At 28.3% G+C, this 23,528-nt stretch overlaps 7 protein-coding genes across 13 annotated transcripts; 4 read left to right on the plus strand and 3 right to left on the minus strand.

Moving 5' to 3' along the window:
* Nucleotides 1-67: 67 nt before the first annotated feature.
* Tom20 (translocase of outer membrane 20) lies at nucleotides 68-1,104 on the plus strand. Its single transcript, XM_069115230.1, has 4 exons — nucleotides 68-265; nucleotides 583-674; nucleotides 756-929; nucleotides 1,002-1,104. The coding sequence occupies exons 1-4, from the start codon at nucleotides 139-141 to the stop codon at nucleotides 1,044-1,046; spliced, it is 438 nt and encodes a 145-aa protein (XP_068971331.1). The 5' UTR covers nucleotides 68-138; the 3' UTR covers nucleotides 1,047-1,104.
* A 1,107-nt stretch (nucleotides 1,105-2,211) lies between these two features.
* On the minus strand, nucleotides 2,212-6,119 carry l(3)02640 (porphobilinogen deaminase-like protein l(3)02640). The gene is made up of 6 exons (XM_069115225.1): nucleotides 5,645-6,119; nucleotides 5,082-5,154; nucleotides 4,544-4,727; nucleotides 3,870-4,140; nucleotides 3,434-3,750; nucleotides 2,212-3,354 (listed from the first exon to the last, which is right to left on the minus strand). Exons 1-6 carry the CDS (start codon nucleotides 5,696-5,698, stop codon nucleotides 3,180-3,182), a joined length of 1,074 nt encoding a protein of 357 aa, XP_068971326.1. The 5' UTR covers nucleotides 5,699-6,119; the 3' UTR covers nucleotides 2,212-3,179.
* Nucleotides 6,120-7,346: 1,227 nt separating this feature from the next.
* On the minus strand, nucleotides 7,347-9,321 carry LOC138180896 (BRO1 domain-containing protein BROX). Of its 2 annotated transcripts, none has more exons than XM_069115209.1 (7): nucleotides 9,180-9,321; nucleotides 8,793-9,023; nucleotides 8,626-8,721; nucleotides 8,366-8,544; nucleotides 8,094-8,269; nucleotides 7,794-8,026; nucleotides 7,347-7,610 (listed from the first exon to the last, which is right to left on the minus strand). In XM_069115209.1, the coding sequence occupies exons 1-7, from the start codon at nucleotides 9,278-9,280 to the stop codon at nucleotides 7,364-7,366; spliced, it is 1,263 nt and encodes a 420-aa protein (XP_068971310.1). In that variant the 5' UTR covers nucleotides 9,281-9,321; the 3' UTR covers nucleotides 7,347-7,363. The 2 variants fall into 2 exon arrangements, with proteins under 2 accessions (XP_068971310.1, XP_068971312.1); XM_069115211.1 differs by having other exon boundaries at nucleotides 8,793-8,991; nucleotides 9,180-9,313.
* A 52-nt stretch (nucleotides 9,322-9,373) lies between these two features.
* Nucleotides 9,374-11,743, plus strand: LOC138180901 (lactoylglutathione lyase). 2 transcript variants are annotated; one of them, XM_069115228.1, is made up of 4 exons: nucleotides 9,374-9,513; nucleotides 10,737-11,032; nucleotides 11,108-11,175; nucleotides 11,265-11,743. In XM_069115228.1, the coding sequence occupies exons 1-4, from the start codon at nucleotides 9,415-9,417 to the stop codon at nucleotides 11,450-11,452; spliced, it is 651 nt and encodes a 216-aa protein (XP_068971329.1). In that variant the 5' UTR covers nucleotides 9,374-9,414; the 3' UTR covers nucleotides 11,453-11,743. The 2 variants fall into 2 exon arrangements, with proteins under 2 accessions (XP_068971329.1, XP_068971328.1); XM_069115227.1 differs by lacking the exon at nucleotides 9,374-9,513 and adding an exon at nucleotides 9,887-10,412.
* Nucleotides 11,744-11,936: 193 nt separating this feature from the next.
* Nucleotides 11,937-14,675, plus strand: LOC138180683 (tubulin-specific chaperone E). Of its 3 annotated transcripts, none has more exons than XM_069114751.1 (8): nucleotides 11,937-12,050; nucleotides 12,341-12,523; nucleotides 12,598-12,987; nucleotides 13,068-13,349; nucleotides 13,459-13,588; nucleotides 13,656-13,944; nucleotides 14,027-14,244; nucleotides 14,558-14,675. In XM_069114751.1, the coding sequence occupies exons 2-8, from the start codon at nucleotides 12,342-12,344 to the stop codon at nucleotides 14,648-14,650; spliced, it is 1,584 nt and encodes a 527-aa protein (XP_068970852.1). In that variant the 5' UTR covers nucleotides 11,937-12,050; nucleotide 12,341; the 3' UTR covers nucleotides 14,651-14,675. The 3 variants fall into 3 exon arrangements, with proteins under 3 accessions (XP_068970852.1, XP_068970854.1, XP_068970853.1); XM_069114753.1 differs by having other exon boundaries at nucleotides 11,964-11,981; XM_069114752.1 differs by having other exon boundaries at nucleotides 12,042-12,177.
* A 186-nt stretch (nucleotides 14,676-14,861) lies between these two features.
* Nucleotides 14,862-18,682, minus strand: Xpd (general transcription and DNA repair factor IIH helicase subunit XPD). 3 transcript variants are annotated; one of them, XM_069114748.1, is made up of 13 exons: nucleotides 18,511-18,682; nucleotides 17,952-18,051; nucleotides 17,628-17,882; nucleotides 17,316-17,549; nucleotides 17,117-17,240; nucleotides 16,950-17,046; nucleotides 16,745-16,878; nucleotides 16,150-16,679; nucleotides 15,914-16,089; nucleotides 15,568-15,847; nucleotides 15,375-15,485; nucleotides 15,207-15,305; nucleotides 14,862-15,144 (listed from the first exon to the last, which is right to left on the minus strand). In XM_069114748.1, the coding sequence occupies exons 2-13, from the start codon at nucleotides 17,982-17,984 to the stop codon at nucleotides 15,010-15,012; spliced, it is 2,208 nt and encodes a 735-aa protein (XP_068970849.1). In that variant the 5' UTR covers nucleotides 17,985-18,051; nucleotides 18,511-18,682; the 3' UTR covers nucleotides 14,862-15,009. The 3 variants fall into 3 exon arrangements, with proteins under 3 accessions (XP_068970849.1, XP_068970850.1, XP_068970848.1); XM_069114749.1 differs by lacking the exon at nucleotides 18,511-18,682 and adding an exon at nucleotides 18,287-18,322; XM_069114747.1 differs by lacking the exon at nucleotides 18,511-18,682 and adding an exon at nucleotides 18,128-18,280.
* Nucleotides 18,683-18,998: 316 nt separating this feature from the next.
* Nucleotides 18,999-20,991, plus strand: Fib (rRNA 2'-O-methyltransferase fibrillarin). The gene is made up of 4 exons (XM_069115279.1): nucleotides 18,999-19,113; nucleotides 19,568-19,899; nucleotides 19,975-20,148; nucleotides 20,437-20,991. Exons 1-4 carry the CDS (start codon nucleotides 19,101-19,103, stop codon nucleotides 20,746-20,748), a joined length of 831 nt encoding a protein of 276 aa, XP_068971380.1. The 5' UTR covers nucleotides 18,999-19,100; the 3' UTR covers nucleotides 20,749-20,991.
* The last annotated feature ends 2,537 nt before the right edge of the window (nucleotides 20,992-23,528 follow it).

Here is a 23,528-nt window from a genome sequence, read left to right on the forward strand (position 1 = left end):
TGGAACCTATGTTAAAATGCTGTTTCTGCAGCTAAATTCTATACGTTTGATAGCAGACGCAGCCTTTTCTAGACTGGCCTATGTTCAGCAAGGAGTTTGTAAATTTCGTCATTGTAAGATATAAATTTCTCTATTAGGATGACCATGATTTCAAAGGCTGCAGTGGGTATTGCTGTTGGCATAGCTGGAATTTTTGTTGGATATTGCTTTTATTTCGATCAAAAGCGTCGTAGTGATCCAGATTTCAAAAAGAAATTGCGTGAACGTAAGTCAAGCTATTAGGTAGTTTTTCCAAACCATGTGATACATAGCTTATCCATGCTATTTATGATTCTATATAAAAAACACTTGTAATATTTGTCAATTATTTTAATAACAAACTATTCATAAAGATAATTCATTATTTTTAGAAAATTATATTTTTTTATTTTATTAAATTTCATATCATTGTTAATATTTTAGAGTCTCTTATCAATATACTTTAAGATTTGGAAATAGTATTTCAATATATAAATTACTTGGTATATTGATATTATATATACTAGATATATAAAGCTTAATATTATTATTTTATGCTTGTAGGTAGAAAAGCAAAGAAACAAGCCCAGAGTTCTACTTCAAAAATCCAAGATTTGAAAGACCATGAAGTAGTACAAAGATTTTTCTTACAAGAGGTAATATTATATTTGTTAACTGTTTATCAAATATTAGTCAATTAGTTTTCTTTTATTATATTACCATAATATGTTTTAAAGGTCCAACTAGGAGAAGAAATGCTTACTTGTGGTGATGTAGAAGGAGGAATTGAACACTTAGGAAATGCAGTTGCAGTTTGTGGACAACCTGCACAGTTGTTACAAGTTCTTCAAAAGACACTGCCACCACAAATTTTTCACCTTTTATTACAACGATTACAACCTATTAGTCAGGTATGTAACAAAACTAATCTTTTAATAGGGACAATGAAAGGGGAAAATTTGGTTTCTCACTTATTGTTACAGAAATTATCAACTCAAATTGCAATGGCTGAGGAAGATGTTGAGTAAAATACTATACAAATTGCGTTGAATATTCCAAAAAATAAAATCAAACCATTAGTAGAAAGTGTATGTTTTTTTTGATGATGTAGATATTTGTGTGTCTTTAATCTGTTCAAGCTTTTCAATTATATGTCTTGTTCTCCTTGACTAAACTTCCATATTCCTTAATTGTATATTATTAAGTAAAAACATGATTACTTATATGCATTTAAATTATAAATGGAAGAAATTCTTGTATTGATTTCTAAATACAATCTCTATTTAAAAATTTTCATCAGCTATTTTTAAGATTGTGACTGCCACAATAATGATTTATAGTGTGCAGACCAAGTATGTATTAATTAAAATGGCAGAAGATACATATATATAACACACAGACTCTAGAAAGATCTCTAGTCACACAAGATTTTCTTTATACGAAATGAATATAATAAATTGTTCATATTTGTTAAATGTTTCACAATTTTAAGAGTGAGCAGAAGTATAAAAGTAATTAAGGAGCGCATTGATCTTATTATAAAAGCTAATATAATTAGTGCTGTAGAAGTTTCAGAATAATTTTATGTATTGGTTGTTGTAACATGTTGAAATATTATACTCCCTTAAAAAGGAATTCATGTGAAATGTGATCCTAAATAACATGTTATTTCCTAGAAGCATTTACAAATGGCTAAAAGAATACTATTATGACTATATATTCATAATGAATATATTTTATAAAATTTGCACAAATTTATGCAAATATATATTCTACCTTGTGAATATAAAATTAATATCCTTGTAATAGATGTATCATTATAAGCATATGTACATGACATTATTTTCAACGGTACTCACTAGCATACTAAACACTTTATAATTATTTTTTGTATAAAAAAATGTTCTATTCTTATAAAGTAAAGGCAATAATAAGAAAGAATCTGTTTATATCTTAGTATTTAGCAACAACTGTTTTTCTTAAAAAACTGTATCATGCGGAATTAAATAAATGTTATTAATAAAAAAAGGAATACGTTCAGTAATACCTTCTGTATTAAAAAATTTTAATGAATATAATGTAATTTATGTAATTATTTAAAAAAAGAAATGGAATATCAAAATTAAGATTTGAAAGTATCTTTTATAAAGAAATTATCAAACATATTTTCTTTTAATAAAACAAAATATAATATAATATGTTATGTCCTTTAATTCCCCTCAACATAACTACATTATACAATGTTTTACAAATATTATTTCTATTAACTATAGAGTTATCTGATCAGTCACTACCGCTATACAGGTAGCTCCCAATCAATATACAAATGTCTTGCTCTTCAGACAGCAAAATGAATGAACACATGCCCTTGATATAACGAATAAAAGTAAAAGGAAGCAAAAAAAAATATCAAAAAAGTGCCCACAGTAAGAATAGAAAACGAGAAATACATATGTATAGGTGTAATGATCAAATGTTTGAATCGAGATAAATCGTCTTACAATGCTTTGCAATGATAAATTAACTCGTTATCATCGTTATAATCATTTAACAAATTAAAATATGAACACTAGATTTTGTATATTTTTCATGATATAATATTCTGTAAACATATTTCATCCTAATACCTATGTTAATATAATTAGTTTTCTTGATAATGATATTTGTATTAAAAAAATAGGCAATATTTACATGTATATATAAAGTTTCCAAATATAGCTCCTTTGTATTTATAATTTTATTTCAACATGTTAAATGGTGCAAATTATTATAAATAATGCAGTAACATTTTGCATAATTTGAAAATTATAATACGGCAGTGTATAGCTTTTACTTAAATTGTATTTAATATTATAATCAGTTCTGTACAATTCTTTTTACATTTACAAAGCGACAAACGAGATACAATTTGAGCAATTAAATATAGTTATCACAATGAACATTGTGAAATATATGATATATGATAAACCTTCTTAATCATTTTAAATTATGATAAAGTGTACAATAATATACTATAAAACTTTTATAAGTTAGGTTTTATATCTTTCTAAATTATGGAATTAAATAATGGAATATCAGAATTAAAATTTTTGAATTCCGTACTTTTTTAATTTGTTTTCATCATCAAGAAAAACTAATTTATATATCGCAGTTTATGAGCGCTATTTTGAGTTTAAAATTTCATTCCTTGCTTCCGCCATAACATCCAGAGCATTTTTTTGTATAAGAATTTTCCCAAGATCTTTACCGAGCTCTTCAGCACCCAAAAGACTTAAATTGCTTACTTTACCAGGTGCAACACTACAGTACAGTTGTGGTTCTCGATATGGACATTTTCTATCATGCAACAAATAAAAATTTTATGAATAACATAATATATTCATTATAATATAATCTATTTAACTTATTTGCTTACTTTGGAGGTTCTCCATCATCATCAGGTATATAAAGCTTACTTTCAGAAGTACATTTGACAATTTTCTGCCCATCTAAAGACCACACAGCACCAGTAAGCGTAAGAGTTTTGTTTTTTAAATTTGAAGAAACAGCAACTGGTGCTGAACATCCACCACCTAATGTCTTTAGAAAAGAACGTTCACATACACATCTTAAAGTTGTTTCCACATCATATAATGGCTCTAAAAGAGACAATATTTTCCAATCTGTCTCTCGACATTCAACCCCTAATGCACCTTGTCCAACAGCATATAATGCTTCTTCTGGTTCCAGTATCTATCAGAATAAAATGTAATAAAAAATGCAGAAATTTTTATTATGAAATTATTATAATTTCAATATATAATGAAAAATAAAATTATTATAATTTCATACAAAACTGTAGTAAAACTCACCTGATTTATTCTATTCTCCCAATTCAACCTTTTTAAACCAGCAACTGCCAAAATAATTGCTGCAAAAGGTCCATTTTCATCATCTAGTTTTCTTAATCTAGTATTTAAATTGCCACGAATATTTTCCACTTTTAAGTGTGGCATATTTCTAGCTAACTGGGCTGTTCTACGCAATGAACTAGTACCAATCACACTACCTTTTGGTAAGGTAGATAATGTTTCATTTTTGTACTTCTTAGACATAACAACTGCATCACGTGGATCTTCACGTCTATAAAAATATTTACTTAAAATATCAAAAGCTTTACTTTATCTAATGTAAACTAATGAAATGTACAAAATACACACAGTAAAATTATAAGAAGAATATTTTGAAAACATATTATATATTGTCAGATATTACAGTAACATTTTTTGCCATTAAACATAAACACAAGAAAGAGATATTAAAGTCGAATAATATATATGAAAGTGCTCCACTTAATAAAATTTAACCAGAATAATCTACATAGACTGTAGACAATACGTATTTTACATATGTAGTACATGCCTTTCATGAATATGATAATTTTATTACAAATTTAAATTCTAAATAAACCACCATTTTGAAGTAGCAAAACATGAATAGAATATTATATTTGCTTGCAATATCATTAACTTTATTTTATACTCACTTTAATATGGCGCCTAATGCCATTCCTTCTGGTAATGATGTTGGTAAATCTTTTAATGAATGTACCACAAAATCAACACGACCACTTTCAAGGGCAAGTTCCAATTCCTCTGTAAATAAAGATTTTTCCCCAATTTTAGGTAAAGATTTATCTAAGATTTTATCTCCTTTGGTCACCATTGTAACTGCAAATAAGATTCACAACTTGTCATTCAAAAGTTCATTAAAGAATTCCATAGAAACAAATTATCTACAGATAAATACATATACAAGAAGTCATATAGGTATTTCTTATATAAGTTTGTATATAATGTCTATTATAATTTACATATTATATAAGAGTTTTAATTTTAATGTGTATGTATATATTTCTGTGCATGTGCGTAATGATTATTTATTAACAATGATAATATAAAAACATTTAAAAGCATATATATACATGCTACGTATATTATAATAAATAAATGTTTAATAAATTATTAATAAACAAATTTTAGAATTTTAAATAAATAAAAATTTGTATATATAATTTTACTTACTTATTTTAAATTCTTTTGTTGGATGATATTCTTTTAAAGATTCTATTACATATTTTGTTTGTTTCAAAGCCAACTGAAATAATTATAATGATATTTAAAATTTAGTATAAAATATGCAGTTGTACTATATATATTTGATAAGGCATACTGCATACTACAGATTCAAAATACATAGTATGAAATAAATACTAAATATTTTCCAATACATAAAGCATCAGGATACAATATTAAAAACTGCTGACTAATGTACATTCAAGAACAATAATTATCTTATGACATTTTATAAATCATATATTATGTCATTTGCGTGTCAAGTATAATTTATAACTTTTTAAAATGGATGAGAAGAGCTATTTTAAGATAAAACTATGGAAAGAATATTGTTTTTTATCCTTTTTACATTCTGAAGAATAATAACAGAGCGTATTTATCTAATCATTATTATTATTTCCAACCATATAAAATTTTGCAAATTACAGCAGTAATTAATGGCAAGCTATAAGAATATAACAAAATCATACTTTTTCTTTTCTTATAAAAAATTAACGTATTTGTACATTTACCTCGCTTTTCCGAGACCCAACTCGGATTACGTCACGTGCGTCCGCACTCGTCATTATGGCAACTCAAATTTCTGTTCTTTTCGTATGTTAATTACCATATAATATTATCAACAATAATTATTATATAACAAGCTTATTTTATTTTGGAATGTTGCAAATGTACATTTATGCCCAAGGGACATAAGAAATTGAATTAGGTCAAAGACACGAACAACTTTCACTATACTTGCAAGTAATGTCTGACGCGAACATACAGCAACTTTAATATTTAAAAGAAAGAGTTGTATATTTCAGAATTCTCATGGCTATTACATAAATGTTTGGAATTTAATTCACAGTTACTGACACTGCAGCAGAAGGTGAATATAATTAAAAATATATATATGGAAGAAACTACATCCTTATGCACGTCATACTTCTACTACATAACGACACTACAGAATGTGAATAATATGACTTGAGTGGAAGCGACGATACACGACCGACGACTGACAATGAGTAGAAGCAGTGTTACCAGATTCGAGTTAGGTTCGGGTTAGGTTTGGGTTAAGTGTGGAAGTGGAATCCATTTATCAATAGTAGTGTATAATCGTGAAGTGGAATGCTTCTTAATGCGTATAACAAATGTAACATTCGATAAAGATAGCGCAATATTTGAAAAGTTTATTTAATAAAATTAAATATTTTGACTTTTAAATAAAAATATTTTTAATTTACATTTTTATTTCTGACATGTATTTATGAAAGATTAAACGAAAATCACAACACTGTTTTGGTAAATAGCATCATATATTTTACGAATTTTAATTCATAATATTTAAAAAATAAATTTAGTTTACATGTAAAAACAAACATATATACATAATTAGGTACATTGATAAGATTTTAATTAATGATATATATGTATACGTAATTATATACATGTATATATAAAAATTAGAAATAAATATTTTATATATAACATAATTGCACTTTTCTATATAGTTTTAATAAATATAAAACATAATTTCACAAAGTATTTTTCATTATGTACAATATTAATATTATATTGTAGATACATAAGATACTTTTTTGGAAAAATAGATTTCATAAAAAATATTTTATGGAAAACAACTATACTTTTTTATTAATTATATTTCCATGAAACGTAGTTTTTGTTACTATATTATTATGCTCTAACCTGCCAAACATTGACTAGCTTGTATAGGAATGTAAAAATTAAAAAAAAGAAAAAGAATTTTATCTCTAATATGTCTAATTTTTTATACAAATAAAATGATAAGAATATCTTATGTATTCAATATGAAAATGGGACAATTACATTACATGTATAATATTTTCGTATTTTAAATTGCACAAATGTAAATTATAATTAATTAATATTAGTAAAATAAAATAAAGATATTAGAAATATATAGAGATGTATTTCTTTTCATGGATGTGAAAATATTTTTGCTTATGTTAATATGTAACTTAGTTCGTGCAGGAATTTTGAATTAAGACTAGTTATATATATATATGTAATATTCAATGCATAAGCAAAACCAATTAAGTTTTAAATGCTAGTTGAATACTATATTGTCAGCTTGCACTTTACTAAACGCATAAGCTAATTTTTAAATATAAATTAATAGATTAATTTTATGATAACATTGTATGTTTCAATGATAAAAAAAGCTCTAAACTTAATTTACCACCTGTATTTCTGCATTAAACAATTTATTGCAATAAACATCCACTTGTATTCTTTGGATCTTTGGTAGTTTGATGAATTGAATCTTCTTTAACAGGAGGTAAATTTTGTTCTTTTTCTAGTTTAGCAGGGTTTAATCCAGACAATGTTCTATATACATCCAAGTTCCATATAGGATGATGCGATTGCATTTGAAAATCAATTGGACTCACTAAACCAAAAGTAGCTTTTGTATCCAATGTTGGAACCTCCCCTGGTATTGTATGATGATAACTTTTAAAGTACAAATTATTAAAATTAAATTTTATTCAGAAGTTGCTTCCTTTAATCTGAGAGAGTGAGTGAGTGAGAGAGAGAGTGAGAGAGAGAGGGGGAGGGGGGAGGGGGGAGCGAGAGAGAGAGAGAGAGAGAGAGAGAGAGAGAGAGAGAGAGAGAGACTTACATTATGATACTTACATTAAACCATTTTCACGGTTACATTTATCAAGAGTAAGTTTTACTATAGGTGTTAGACGTTTAAATACAGCATGTTGATCTGGCTTTACTCTAGGTGCTGGTCCATTTATTTTTCCATACTCCTGACATAATGTCTTTGCTTTCTTTAAACATGCTTCACTTTCCTGTAAGGCTTTAATTGCTTCTCCACACTTATCCATAGATAATAAATTCTCACCACAATAATTATAAGCCTATAAAGTTTAATTGTGTAAGAAATTTGTATTTTTTCATATTTATATTTTTTAATAATTTGTTTACATAGGATTGATAAAATGCTGCTTTGAGTTCCAGATATTTAATCCACTGTGCTGATATCTCTGCTTTAAATGGACGTAAGGTATTAGCAGCATCCAGAAATAATTTACTTGTTTCATTAGCTAGTGCTGATATTAAATTAGCATTATGTTTTAGTTCCACTGCTCTGGCTACTGTCACTATAACATAATGTGAGTAGAAAAATATACATTCATTAACATCTGAATAATGACAAATGATGTTGCATAATATTATAAATTTATTCATTGTTCAACCTTCCTGTGCTTCCGCTGTACATTGATTCACATATGCATTTATTATTCTTGGATCTAGATCACTTCCTAATGGTGGAGGATTTGCCAATTGTGGTAAAAATTCTGTTTGTACGAAAGTAAATATTCCTGCAGCCCGTCTTAGCATAGTATGTACATCTTTTGCTTCATTCATATTTATACTAAATTGTAGTGATGGTACTTCTTGTAATATTACTTATTTTACATTTCTGGTTATTTTATATCTTATTGCTTATACTTACTCATCCTTGGCAGCAATCATTGCAGCATGTTTCATGAACCAAAGTCCTACATTCATGCTCATATTAGCTGCTTCATAAACAGAATCAGCACTAGAACTATAATAGATATTTTAAATTATATGGTAAAACTATATTTTGGATTAAACAAATGTAAAAGAATATATTACTAGGTACTTGATCCCAATAAAGTGTGTGTCCACTTATATACAATAACATTTCTAAGTTTGCTAGGATTAGGTCTGCCAACATGTTCAGATTGTTCTGCAGCAGAATTTATTTCCCAAATAAATCCATACACTAAGCTTAAATAGCTATGAAAGGCTGGTTCTATAGTATCACTTGAATTATTTGCATTTTTTATTAACTCTAAAAGACGACTTCTTGATAATCTTAGATCACTATAATGAACAATATAATACAATGTAACATTGATAATATTATATTTTATTATTTGAAATAAATTTTTTATAATATAATGAAAATATTTGAAATATTTATCAAGCATATGCAGAAGTAAATGCGTTTAATTTAATTTCTTCATAAATATAGCTAACCTGCATAGTTTTCTTGTAGCATCAGTAGGATCAGTTATTTTTAATTCGAATTTTTGATTTGTCGTGGCTTTTAGCAAGTTACGATGAAACCAATGTGCCATTTTACTAACAATTTAAATTAACGTGTTCTCTTTGATATTATCAGAGTACTTATAACCAATCTCTTCGATATGACAGATAAAGGAAATCGAAGTAAAGCAGACACCACAACACAACTACATAAACGTTATACTCAATGAAAGATATTCCACTTTTTGCGCAAATCCTCGCACACTTCCGCTTTGTGTGTCAGCGTGTAACCAAGAGTCGGCCGTCATATTTATTTTCTAAAAAGGTAAAAAATATATCAAAAAACAATATATGTATAGCAGTAGATAACATTTTAGATACATAATAATATATATCGTATCTCATTATTGGTATGATAATTGTGTCTTAACAAAATTCACACATTTGTTATTTAACCTATACAATTTTGGTGAAATATATAACATATACAGTGGCTCGCGAAAGTATTCGAACGCTTACACTTACAAATTTCAATTAATAAAATGAGGTACTAAACTAATTTGTTAAAACAATTTGGTATATATAGTGATGGGAAAGTCTCAAGATTACATCAGTAAAATTTGAAAACGATTCAATATAGACAGGAGTTGTGATAGATTTATTAGAAACATTCATGATAAGTGTCTCACAAAAGTATTCAAACGTTGTAACACTGTTGATAGTTTTTCATCTTCCTTTGCACCGAATGTAAACATCGTTGCTAAATGAAAATATTGGTACGTTCACTTGATGTTAGGATATCGTTTCAGTAACAGTAACGTAAAAGTGTGCACAATAGTATTTAAAATGAATACCAAAAAATCTGAAACAAAAAAGTGTGAAGAGAAATAATATTCCGATTACATGAAAACGGCAGATCATATAACGAGATTGCCGGAATTGTGAACAGAAGTCCACAATGCATTATATAATAAAGAAGTCAAAGAATGAGGGAACACTTGCAAACAAAGATCGATCAGGTCGACCAAAGAAATTGACTGGAAGAGAGGAGAAAGTTATCATTCACGAATTAAAAAAAAAAATCCTACTAAATCCGCTCCTGAACTCGCAAGTATGGTAGCTGATATGTTTCATAAAAAAGTTTACCCGGAATTATGTCGACGAATCTTACGAAACAATGATTTTCATGGCAGAGTACCGCGAAAGAAGTCATATATTAATGCGGTAAATCATAAAAAAAGATTGACTTCTGCAAAAACCTATATTAATAAAGATATCAAATTTTTATTTATTAGAATAGCTTTTCTCGTTTTTAAATTAGTTATATTTTAATTTTCTTATCAGCTTTTCGATCTTCTTGTATTTCGTAAAAATATTCTTACAATATATGATGTCCTTGAAATCTAATGATATTTTATCTACAGGCTGATAAAATTGAGAGATATCACAAAGAAATGTAACTGCAGAGTTTCTTTTATATAAATTTATTATTATCATTAATCATGATGTAATACTTAAATAAATCTGTTATTATTTTTCTTTTTTTAGATGGGTGAACACACAGGCTTAACAAACTGTGAGGCTCGGGAACTTTGCAGAAAGCCTGACCCAGCGACAAATGGTTATATAATGCAACAAACAATGTATCGTATTAAAGATCCAAGAAAATCATTACCTTTTTATACTGAAGTACTCGGTATGCAGTTATTACAGAAACTTGACTTTCCTGAAATGAAATTCTCTCTGTACTTTTTGGGATATGAAGATCCAAAAGACATACCTACTGATAAGAGAGAAAGCATTGAATGGACATTTAGTCGTAAAGCTACTTTAGAACTTACTCAGTATGTTTAAAAATATATATAGTCTAACATATTAACTTAAATTTATTGGAATTAATTTTGGCTGCTTATTTGTAGCAATTGGGGTACAGAAACTGATCCTGATCCCAAGTACCATAATGGAAATACTGAACCTAGAGGATTTGGTAATATACTCTTTAACTATTATATAATTGTTGAGATACAAAACAAAAAATTATTATATACATGTACAACATATTCCCTTAATTTGTAGGTCACATTGGAATCACAGTACCTGATGTAGAAAAAGCATGTGAAAGATTTGAAAAGTTAAATGTGGAATTTGTAAAGAAGCCTAATGATGGTAACATGAAAGGAATTGCTTTTATCAAAGATCCAGATGGTTATTGGATTGAAATTTTAAATCCAGTAAATATTGCAAATTTAATACCAAATCAATAAAGGATTTGGCATAATGTAATTCTTTTGAATACTCACAAATGTATAAATTTCATCAAACAAAACAATCAGAACTAAACCAAATCATTTTTATGCATATGTATATTTAATTTTATATGTACATGTACATGTGCATAGTAAAATTGTAAGATTGTAATTATTCATATTTATGTATATTTTATAGCACCTGTACATTATTATATTACATTGTGTTATATGTATAATTTATGTATAATGTAACATCTAATTATTCTTTAGTAAATAAAATCAAAATATTTATTTTTAAACAATCAACTTTTTGTAAAAATAGATTCACATAAATTTTCCCCCGTTTTATATATAAGTATATATAGTTTTAAATATGATTTCATTCTATTTGACTATCGTTCATGCATGAAATCGAGTGAATGGAAAGTATAGAAAATTACTATCGGTTCATCTATGTATAGTAACATGTCAAACATATACACACATGCATAAAGGTAATACTATTTGAGTGGAGTATCTTACGCTACAGAGTTCCTAGTCATAGGTATCTTAGCTGTATACAACAGAGAAATGTCATATTACCGTATATGACTTTTAATTTTGATTAAATCATGTCTGTATAGCCACTTATATTTGACCTAAGTATTATTTGCAATAGTATCCTGTGATAATCTTTTCTCGTTTATATCATTAATATTTTGTTAGTCTCATAATTTTCAATGATCATCTATTACATTGAGGTTAGGTTTCGAACCGCAACATGATATATATCAGTATTTATTATTAAAAATTATACCCTAAAGAAATTAGAATGATATTTTTCGAATTATGCCTTTGAAATAAAAAGGATGTACAATTCAAATATATTTTATGATTAATATCATTCAAATTTTTCTCTTTTAGTATGGTAGAAGATAAAAAATATGAAATTGACAGCCGAATTGAGTGTGATGGACATCAAGGTACATTAAAGTACGTTGGTCCTGTTGGTAAAACTAAAGGTTTGTGGCTTGGTATAGATTGGGATGATCCAACACGTGGAAAACACAATGGTACATATGAAGGAGTAAAATATTTTAAAGCTAGGTAAAACCATACAAAAATATAATTATATAATTAATTTAGTTATATATAAATAAAATATTTTTGTTTTGTAATAGGCATCCTACATCAGGTTCATTTATACGACCAGGTAAAGCAAAATTTGGGATTTCTTGTCCTGAAGCTATTAAAATTCGTTATGGCCTTATCAATGATGAATTAGCTGGCATTGATAGGGACACCTTAACAAGCTTACAGAAAGAAATTAATGCACCTTTTTTGGAAGTTGTTGGTTTTTCCAAAGTAAATAAGAAGCAAAGCAAATTTGATCAATTAAAAATTGTGTGGTTAAGAGAACAATGTGTTAGTACTACTGGTAATCCTGGAGAATTAAAAGAATTATGTCCAAATTTGGAAGAATTAGATTTATCTAAAAATTTAATAAATAGTTGGCAAATTATAGCAGATATCTGTTGTCAACTTGACTGTCTTGTTCGGCTTAATCTGAGGTAGATTACCAAAATTTTATTTAAATATGTTAATAATAAGTAATTACCATTGTTAATATCTATTTTTATTATTTATTTAGCGAAAATTATTTACCAACTGAAGAAAATATGGAAATATTAAAAGATTCATTTTTTATGCTTAAATATTTAACTATAGCAAGAATGAACTATAATTGGTTTGACATTCAACGATGTATGAGTATGTTTCCATCTTTGCAAGAACTTTCAGTTTCTTTCAACATTGTGAACATCATACACAAGCCAATAAAAGATGAAAATTTAATGAAAATATGTAAATTAACTCTTGAAGGAAATTTGATATCTAATTGGGATGATATTCTTAAATTGGGATCGCTTCCACGGCAAGTTAATAACTTTGATTTTGTGTGTGTGTGTGTGTGTACCATTGATTATAATTTGTATTAATATATTATTTATTAGTAAGATATTTATATTGAAGATTTTTTACAGTTTAGAGTACCTTAATTTAAATTCCAATAAGATAGACAAAATAAGGTTCCTAACTGTTGAACCAACAGCAAAAACCACAGCCTTTTTTAATCTGCGGCAATTACATATATCGCAAAACAACATATCAGAGGTAAAATAAATATTTATATGACATAGATAAATTATAAAGTAAAATAATTTGATAATATAATTTATAGTGGCAATCTGTATCAGAATTAGAAAAGCTAAATAATTTGGAAGATTTGAAATTTAGAGAAAATCCTATTTTGAAAAATGAAAATTTAGAAACTGCACGTCAGTTAATCATAGCGAGAATTTCAAAATTAAAATCATTAAATGGCACTGAAATCTTACAAGATGAAAGACGTGGTGCTGAGTATGACTATTTGAAATTATTTCTATCGAAGTGGATCGAAACGGAAAATGATGTAGACAAGAGAAATAGGTTCATAATAGAACACCCTCGATATCCAACATTAGTTGCAAGTAAATAAAAAATACAATGAATACGTTTAAAAGTTAGTACTTCTTTAACTTTTAATCATGATATATTGTTTAAAATTTTTAGAATGTGGAATTTCCGATATTCCATCACCTAAAGTGAAAGTGGAAATGGTTTCTAACGTCATAACAGTAGAGTTTGTATGCCCAGATCATCCAAATCAACCTAGAGGAATTAAAAGAAAACTATTAAAAGATATGGAAGTTCAAAAAGTTATTGGACTTGCACAACGACTTTTTAGAACTGGAGGAAAAATTCCAAGACTTTCATTTATACAACAAAATGTAATTATAACATTTTACAATTTATATATGTATATTGGGGTATACTTGAGCGAAATAACAAGTTTGCGTTATCGTGTACTTTTTACGTGGAAGAAATCTTTTAAAGACACCCTACTCGGGGAGGGAAGACGGAGTAGTGTGGGATATTTACCCATTACGGTGGCCGCCGTCGGGTACGACAGGATAGCGTCGGGAACTCATATCGTGCACCTAAATGTATTTACGTGATCATAAACTTACGGGACTCATACACCCTCAATATATATTTGGATTTATTATGTATTTTTTATACTACTTTTATGTAATTTTTTAGCTTTCGAAAGATGAAATACTTCTTGATAAACCGCTTCAGGAACTCCGATATTATTCAATACAAGATGGAGACCAAGTTATTGTAAGATGGTGATATTAAATGAATTTCATAGATGTAATTGTATTTTGTACACTGTTAAGATTTCATCACCATACTTTGTTATTAAACTTTTTTAATTGCATAGATATATTTTCTGTACCCTTAGTGATTTGCTGTACTTTGTTAATTTTTACTGTTAGTTGTGGTTAAATTTTTAAATATTAATTCTATTAATTTATAAAAATCGTATATTATTGGAAAAAATATTTTTCATTGCAAAAATTAATACATTTTATATGTACTATAATATAAATACTATACAAAACACAAGTTGCAGTATGTTTTTATACACTATACGTTATCATATTTGTTAAAAATGGCACAAACTTTGTTATAAATGTCATATTAAATATCTAATTTTGTTGCGCCTTCTGTTCAATTTTGCCATATTCTTCTTTTTCAAGTTGTTCTCGTGTCAATAGGGATAATCCCAACTGATTTTCACGTGTAAATGGTTGGGCCATTTGTCGTAACCAACGTTTACTTATCTAAAAGTTACGATTAATAATTACTAATATTTATTTTAGGTGCTCTAAATTTTGAGTTTTACCTGCACAGCTTCCTCAGTTGACAAATTACATAAACTATCAGTTAAATGTTCTTGTATCCATTTTGGTAACTTACTTCGTTTATCCATTCTCGAAAACCTCTAAAAAAATAAATATTGTCAAAGAAATGATTGTAAAAAACTAGAATTATTTGTCATAATTTTTGTTACCTTGTCTGCAAATACCATTATACCGTAATCAGTTTTTCCTCTAATTGCTCTTCCAACGCATTGTGCTGCGTGCCTCATTGCATCAAAAGTTAAAAAATCATTTTCTCTGATCTGTGAGAAGAAAGAAATGGTCATATTATTGATACTATTAATATAAATATTTATAAATCTACAATTTTGTTTAATAACCTACTTGAAATTGATCACGAAGATATTCTAGTCGTGCTTTTAAAATACGCGATTGTGTATACACATAAGGAATTCCAAACATCAAAACAGCTCTTCCCAAATGATGATCAAAATCAACTCCTTCTGATACTTTACCACGTGCCACAGAAAGGAGAACAGCACCTCTTCCATTTTCACATGCTCGTATGTAATTTATAAGAGCTAAACTCGTTTCTGCGGAATCCTGAGTTTCAATAAATAGTAATTTGTGTCTTTGAAGTTGATCTACCACACCTTGGTCATACCTATAAAAATAAACTATAATTATATTATTATAATGATATTATCAGTATAAATTAATTGAAACAAACCATGCAGCAACGACAGATTCCATGTATAAGTAGGAGGTAAAAAAGCAGACTAAACCATCAGGAACAGTAGCTGCGAATTCAACTAATAGTTGACCATAATTTCTTATAACAGCAACATCTTCTCTTGTTTCATACTTTGACGAAATTGCAACTTGGTCGTTACCTTTCGCTACAATCTGACATTATTTTTTAATTAATTTTTTAGTAATTAATATTCTAAACAATATCACACTTACCATCGGTAAGAGACAAGGTCTAGCTAATGTCATAGTAAAAGATGACATTATGACTGGATGAAAATTTAAAATTTTAGGATACATGTCTAATGGAGACAATGTTCCTGAAGTAATTACTACTGACTGAAATCTATCAAATATAGGTTTTATTGCAATAGACGAATCTAAACAAACGAAATGAAGAATTGGATTTAAAATATTAGGTGTTTTGTCATCAAATGGCTCCACAATAATTGTAAATCCTTTTGTATATGTAGATACTAATGTTGCCAGATGTGTCACTAATATAACTGGTGAAAAATCGGTTAAATCGGTTATCTCCATAGTACGTAAAAGAGAAGCTAGTCGTTCTGCACAAAATCTTAATGGTTTACGTTCTATTGAAACTTTTGTTTGAACATCTCTCAGAAACGCAGCAGGTGATTCTTGAACTACGTGTTGCACACGTAGACGCGTTTTTAAATATTCTACAAATCGTCTTAAAAAACCGACAAAATGTTCTGCATTCCTAATATTACCAGGAACTACCTCTATAACAAATATATATAAATTAAATCCATAATTATTTTAAACAGATGTAGAATTAAGAATTTACCTTGCAAAATTTCATCTGGTAAGACAGGATTAGCTAAGATAATATCTGTTTCTCTTGCAACATGTGCATCTTTTAATCCTTCTACTAATCTCTCATATTCTTCTTTTAATTTATTTACATCATCCTCTCTCATCCTAAATCACAAATATTTATAATGGATTTATAATTATATATTAGTCAATGTAACATTTAAAACATAACTTACTCAGCCACTGTTTTTTCAAGAAGTTGTATATTGGCTGAACTTTTTTCTAAAGTTCTTCTATTAATTTTTACACTCATTGAATCAATGCATACATTATCTAAAATTAATTAAGTAGTTAGACTTTACTTAATTTTTGTCACGTAACTAATGTATTAGCTGCATTGTACCTATATTGTGAGCTTCATCAAATATTACTACAGAACTTTTGCTTAATTCTTTTGACACAGTTTCTGCAATCTTGGGATCTAATAAATAATGATAACTGTACACTACAATCTGGGCATGTAAAATCTAGAATAACATGATAAAAATCATTAGTACTTTATATCGTCTTAAAATAAACAACCTGCTTTCTGAAATGCTTACTGTAAACCTTGCAAGAAAATATGGACACCAATTGCGGTCTCTTCCATATTCTTTCAAATCATCAATAGAATATATGCCTGGTGGCATAAATTGTTCTTTACCTTCCATATCAAATCCTTCATAAAAATTACAAATTGGTGTTGATTCATCATAGTTATGTCTCTCACGAACATATGATGCTGTGAGAGAATGACAACGACCATCAACAATTTTGCCTTCACGTTCTCTGCTTACCTAATTTAAATCTATTGTTAATATACTCATTCATATAAGGTACATTTATTAAAAGCATTTAAGTTTGAAATTAATTACCTCTGGATGAATACACATATTTTTTCGTGAACTAAGAACTAAGCCAACAATTTTAGGTTTACTTTCTGTTTCTTTTTCATAATAATCCATAAGCTTTTTTAATTCTTCTATGACTTTTTCTATTTCTGGTACAGTACGGGAACAATAAATTAATTTTGTCACATCCAATGGATTTTCCAACATATATGCTACAATTAATGATAATAAAGTTATAGTTTTTCCAGTGCCTGATGGCATTTCCAATAAACAGTGCCCCTAAAGTTATAAATAAAATTTAAATGTTAATTAATAATCATATGACACAAAAGTGTCGAAAATACATACTTTAGCATCCAGGCCACGTTTGAGCTCGAGCATATATGCATATTGTTCTGGATAAATGTAATCGTAAGGAAAATATACAAGTAAGCCGTCAACGCTGATTCTGTAAATGTAAACATATAGTTAAACTTTATATTTTAAATAACTAAGAATATTGTTAAATGGAAATTTATGATTACTTCATATTTCTATATTTGTTATTAAATAAATAACAATTTTATACACAGCAAATATCATTTATTTATTAATATAAAAGTCATTAAGTTTCAGACAACGGATAAGGTTATATATATAACGTTATTTAAACTGGTCATTGCACATGAAAGCGAATACATTACGTTTATACGCTTCATAGATCAACTACGAATCTTGTGTTCGTAAAACAATTTTTCTTTTGAATATGTAACAAGAAATTTTTAATGTTCTAAAAGAATAATTGTTTAATTTATTTCAATACAAAACATTCTATATTTCAATATATGCATTCAATATGTTGTATAATTGATATTGTATTATTATAATATAATAATATAAGACTTAGTATATAAGTTACAAAAATTACATTGAAACACTGTAATATATTACAATTTTGAGATTTTTAATTATATATATTACATAATTTATATTTTATAATTTTATAATCGTTGTTTTGTACTAAACCGGAAGAGAAATAAACACATAAACAAATAACGAGCACTACAATATAGATATAGGTAACACATTAAAAAGCTAACGAAGTCCTACTAATGTGCACTTATGTAAGTAAAGATCATACTAGAATTAATAAGGTTTAGTTATATTAGGTTTAATTTATATTATGCGTAAGATATGAAAAAATATATAAATTTTTTTATGTACTCTAAAAATAATCAATATTTGAAATAATTATAATCGCATTGTAATCGTAATATGTAAATAATTTTAAATTTCAATAATATTTGAAAATTTTATACTAAATTATTCGTAAATTTTTAATATTTTCGAAGTGTGAATCGATCTTTACGTATCGATATATATTTAAATCGATGTGCTGATCTAAACCGGAAGATGTGTCGCTTCCGTGAGGATTTAGCGTCTGTATTGCTACACGTGTGTGGACAGTCATAACTTAAAATAAATTAGGAATATAAATTTATATACCTAATTTTAAAAATGGGGAAGCCAGGTAAATAGTAATCGTTTAAAAATATTATTCTTATATTTAATATCTTACAAAATGAAGGTTTTTTTGACTACAACACGATTTCTACAATATAACGCGTAAATAATAACTTATTTTATACTCATGGAGTATAAGATTATTTAATTTATAAAATATATATATGGATCTATTTGAACGTAATTAATAATTTTTTATATGAATATGTTGGACATTCAGTCAGATAAACTATAATTTTTGTATTTGTGTGATAGTATGTTACATTAACCTATATTTGTATATTTAAGATGTTTTTGAATTTATTTCCTGCTTCAAATGGTTTATGTACTGAAACAATTAAACTAATATAAGTTTTTATAACAATGCTCTCGTATATATATGTTATTTAATATCATGTATCGTATCAATATTTTATATCAATGCTACTGTATCTATTGTTACAAAATTTATTTCATTGCAGGGTTTTCACCAGGTGGTGGTGGATTTAGAGGAGGCCGAGGAGGTGGACGAGGAGGAGGTGGACGAGGAGGTGGTGGTGGACGTGGTGGAGGCAGAGGAGGAGGAGGAGGTGGTCGAGGTGGTGGTAGAGGTGGAGGTACTCCACGGGGACGTGGAGGTAGAGGTGGAAGAGGAGGACGTGGTGGAGGCAGTTTTAAAGGTGGCAAAACTGTAGTCATAGAACCACATCGTCACGAAGGTGTCTTTATAGCAAGAGGAAAAGAAGATGCATTAGTTACTTTAAATTTGGTACCAGGTTCAGAAGTATATGGTGAAAAGAGGATAAGCGTGGAGGTACATAAGCAAGTTACTATAATTTGTTATGTTAATATGGAAAATATAATAATTACTCATATATGAATATTACAGGGAGAGAATGGTGAAAAAATTGAATATAGAGTTTGGAACCCTTTTAGATCAAAGTTAGCTGCAGCTATACTTGGAGGAGTAGATCAAATTCACATGCCTCCTGGAAGCAAAGTTTTATATTTAGGTGCTGCATCTGGGACTACAGTATCACATGTAGCAGATGTTGTTGGTCCAGTGAGTTTATATAAATATTTTGTTTAATATGTATAAATTGCATACATTAGAGCCACTTTAGTGTATTATTGCTAATTTGGTGTCGGAGTTATGCTACAGAAATCACATTGCCGTTTTTCTGATTGAGTAAGATAAGTTATATCTTGCTCCAAAAAGACGTTTGTACAAAATTAACAGTTTACCTTTTTATTTAATCCTTTTTATTTATTTAATGCAATTAGACCCACATTATGCCTACAAATCATTTGTAATGCACAATGATAAATTTATTCCTTCTTCTTATTTTAGGAAGGATTAGTATATGCTGTAGAATTTTCTCATAGATCTGGTAGAGATCTTATAAATGTTGCTAAGAAACGAACAAATATTATTCCCATAATTGAAGATGCGAGGCATCCTCACAAGTATAGAATGCTTATTGGAATGGTAGATACAATATTCGCTGACGTGGCACAACCTGATCAAGCTAGGATAGTAGCTTTGAATGCCCAATATTTCCTGAAGAATGGAGGTCATTTTGTTATTTCTATCAAGGCAAGTATATTAATTAGTATTTTAATAGATTTCAAATATTGTATTATTTTTTATTTATGCCTTTAAGTTTATATAGTCATTATTTTGATTTAGGCGAGCTGTATAGATTCTACAGCTCAACCTGAAGCAGTATTTGCCTTGGAAGTAAAAAAATTAATTGCTGATAAACTGAAACCACAGGAGCAAATCACATTGGAACCATATGAAAGAGATCATGCTGTTGTAGTTGGAGTTTATAGGCCGCCACCTAAAAAAGCTACCTAAAATTATGCATATGTATATATGTTTTATTTAATTGTTAAGATAACATTATAGTGACTACGAATATATGCGATAAATTTTAATTACGAATGAAGATATATGAAAGATATATGATATACAGATTATTTTCATAATCTGTAATATAATGTAAAGTAGACAGTTATCCAGATGATTCGAACATTTTCTACAACAGAATTTATTTCATTATTGTACCTGTGCATTTTGTATACAGAAAAAGACATACACGTACGAATGTTTAATGCAAAATTTATATTTTAAATATCATATGATCAGTTCACTTATACTTTCATACAAATAAACGAATTTTAAAAGCCATATAGTATATTTAATTGTATACAGTATTTATTTTTATTTTAAATGTTACCCAACTTTAAGAGATATACTTTATATGTTTTTAGTACTGCAAAAACAAATGAAAATTACAATTACATCTTATAAATTCTTTTATTCAGATAAACTCTTCAAAACTAAATTTTTCAACTTATGTAAAAATTATTTAAATTAGTTCGTATTATATTCTCACATTTCATTATGTTACACATGAACTAAACAAAAATGACTCGTCCACCATTAAATACATCCAAAAGCGGTAAGATGCTTTCATGAATAATTATAACCATAAGTAACGGTAGAAAATTATTTTTAGGAAATGCTATCGATGAAAATCGTAGACCATCAAATAAAGCGCTCAAATTTAAAAAGTCGATAACTACAGCAAGCCGTAAATTTAATTCAACTGTGAAAACTCTAGATCGTTTAGTAGGAGGAGCAGATGTTCCCGAAGAAAGCGGAGACGTATCGAAACCATCGGAAGAAACTATAGAGCAAACTGTTGTAGTGGAATCAACATCTAGTGTGAAAACTGAAGATGGAAAACTTATTCGTACAGCTGGACCATGCTGTACTTGTATGTCACAAGTACCAGGATCAACCGGGTATAAATAGTATTTTTTCCATCCGATTTTTAAAAGGGAGTGAATTTATATTGGAGGAACGTTTAGACGAATTGAAACGTTAAGAAATCATGTTTATAAAAAATATTGTCTTGTAAATGCAGAGATAAGAAGGTGGATGAAATGATCGATTATGTGCATCAAAATTTACAAGAAGCGGGTAAAGCACTGGCTACCTTAGGCGAGAACTTTGAGCACGATTCAAAGGTTGAGCCCTGTACGCAAGTAGAACCGTCATGAAATTGGGAAAATGGGGGTACAATAAATAAATAAAGTTTCTTTATAAGATTGAATATGCGAATAAATAAAAATGAATGAACTAGACTGTCCTTTAAAACTCCCAATTTCGTAATACGAATAAACTCGTAATCCGTTATTTAAAGAAAATTTAGCTCTGTAATATTATAAAACATAAATATATATAAGGTAATACACGCAAATTGAATTTATTTTTACAAAAGTTAATGTTCGCTGACATATTTGGTCGAATACAACAATGGATTGGTTTGGTTCAAAATAAATTGGACATTTGTAAGAACGAGATCGAATCATTGCGTAAAGAATTGATAGCGCGAGCTTGTGAAATCGACAATCTGAGGAGATTATTGGCAGAATGCGAGGAACGAGAGGCAAGTTTATTAATTAAAATCTTTATTTCTCTGTAATTTTTAACATAATAATATTATTATAGAAATCAGTGGCAACTACTCAAACGGTTGAACCTAGAATAAATTGCGAATCACCTGAAGTTCCAGAAATAGCGACAATGGCAAATCCAGTCTATGAATCTGTTACCGAGGGAATACCAGCAGAAAATCCTGAAAGAGAGCCTACCGTAATAAAGGAGTCTGTCGCAATGAAAGAACCTGAAAACATCGAAATTATTTGTACCGACGTAGCTATTCAATCAATTTTGAAAGACAAAGACAGGATAAGACGAGAAATTGAAGTAAATTAATAATCTTAATCTTTTACATTTATCCTCGAGTTTGAACGAAATATATTCTTTTATTAAAATGTGAAAATTCAATTGTAATAGCTTGAAGCTGAGATAGCAAGGCTTCGCAAAGAAAATGAGCGTATAATAAAAGAACGTGCCGAATATGAGAATGCGATACAACGAGCATTGTTACGAGGTGTTTCCTCATTGAATGTCGAAGCATTGAGAGTTATGCGTTGTCCACCAATTCCATGTTGTACTCCTTGTGCACCTTGTCCTGCTTCTACTATGTAAGATTTTATATTTCATGTTCTACAATTAAATTAATAATTGAGAATTGAAGGATACAAATGAGAAAATTGATTTTAAAGGCATTAAGCAAAAAATGTTCTACGATGATAATCTGTATGCCACGCTTGAATACTTTTTAAACACTTGCGATCCTTTCACTTCGAAATAAAGAAAAAACATTTATTGATCTATATCTAAGCAAGGTCAATCTTGACTCATTCAAGTTTCACTCTCAGGGAACCGATTGTGTCTTGTAAGAAGGAAGGCGCGTCGGCTGCGATCGCTAAAGGTTGCGTCACTCAACGTAGTGGCACTTGTGGAAAAACGGCTGTTCGCGAACAAGGTTGTTATACTGTAAAACGACCTTGTGCCAGTCCTTG

This window comes from Bombus flavifrons, chromosome 6 (assembly GCF_040668555.2).
Source record: "Bombus flavifrons isolate JBK064 chromosome 6, iyBomFlav1_principal, whole genome shotgun sequence".
In the NCBI taxonomy this organism is placed as follows: Eukaryota; Metazoa; Arthropoda; class Insecta; order Hymenoptera; family Apidae; genus Bombus; species Bombus flavifrons.

What these genes read in the sequence shown, in the direction of transcription:
- Xpd (XM_069114747.1), bottom strand. An exon ending in ATATGTGTATTCATCCAGAG is followed by an intron (nt 17,550 to 17,627) that starts GTAATTAATTTC and finishes GATTTAAATTAG; the next exon opens with GTAAGCAGAGAACGTGAAGG. An exon ending in GAATCTGTCGTTGCTGCATG is followed by an intron (nt 15,848 to 15,913) that starts GTTTGTTTCAAT and finishes TTATTTTTATAG; the next exon opens with GTATGACCAAGGTGTGGTAG.
- Tom20 (XM_069115230.1), top strand. Translation starts at nt 139, where the DNA reads ATGACCATGATTTCAAAGGCTGCAGTGGGTATTGCTGTTGGCATAGCT. An exon ending in CAAAAAGAAATTGCGTGAAC is followed by an intron (nt 266 to 582) that starts GTAAGTCAAGCT and finishes TTATGCTTGTAG; the next exon opens with GTAGAAAAGCAAAGAAACAA. An exon ending in AAAGATTTTTCTTACAAGAG is followed by an intron (nt 675 to 755) that starts GTAATATTATAT and finishes TATGTTTTAAAG; the next exon opens with GTCCAACTAGGAGAAGAAAT.
- LOC138180901 (XM_069115227.1), top strand. Translation starts at nt 10,302, where the DNA reads ATGGTAGCTGATATGTTTCATAAAAAAGTTTACCCGGAATTATGTCGA. An exon ending in AGAAGTCATATATTAATGCG is followed by an intron (nt 10,413 to 10,736) that starts GTAAATCATAAA and finishes TTCTTTTTTTAG; the next exon opens with ATGGGTGAACACACAGGCTT. An exon ending in GCTACTTTAGAACTTACTCA is followed by an intron (nt 11,033 to 11,107) that starts GTATGTTTAAAA and finishes GCTTATTTGTAG; the next exon opens with CAATTGGGGTACAGAAACTG.
- LOC138180896 (XM_069115209.1), bottom strand. Translation starts at nt 9,280, where the DNA reads ATGGCACATTGGTTTCATCGTAACTTGCTAAAAGCCACGACAAATCAA. An exon ending in TACAGCGGAAGCACAGGAAG is followed by an intron (nt 8,270 to 8,365) that starts GTTGAACAATGA and finishes ATTATGTTATAG; the next exon opens with TGACAGTAGCCAGAGCAGTG. An exon ending in CAGCATTTTATCAATCCTAT is followed by an intron (nt 8,027 to 8,093) that starts GTAAACAAATTA and finishes TAAACTTTATAG; the next exon opens with GCTTATAATTATTGTGGTGA.
- Fib (XM_069115279.1), top strand. An exon ending in AAAAGAGGATAAGCGTGGAG is followed by an intron (nt 19,900 to 19,974) that starts GTACATAAGCAA and finishes TGAATATTACAG; the next exon opens with GGAGAGAATGGTGAAAAAAT. An exon ending in TAGCAGATGTTGTTGGTCCA is followed by an intron (nt 20,149 to 20,436) that starts GTGAGTTTATAT and finishes TTCTTATTTTAG; the next exon opens with GAAGGATTAGTATATGCTGT.
- LOC138180683 (XM_069114751.1), top strand. Translation starts at nt 12,342, where the DNA reads ATGGTAGAAGATAAAAAATATGAAATTGACAGCCGAATTGAGTGTGAT. An exon ending in GTAAAATATTTTAAAGCTAG is followed by an intron (nt 12,524 to 12,597) that starts GTAAAACCATAC and finishes GTTTTGTAATAG; the next exon opens with GCATCCTACATCAGGTTCAT. An exon ending in ATATCCAACATTAGTTGCAA is followed by an intron (nt 13,945 to 14,026) that starts GTAAATAAAAAA and finishes TAAAATTTTTAG; the next exon opens with AATGTGGAATTTCCGATATT.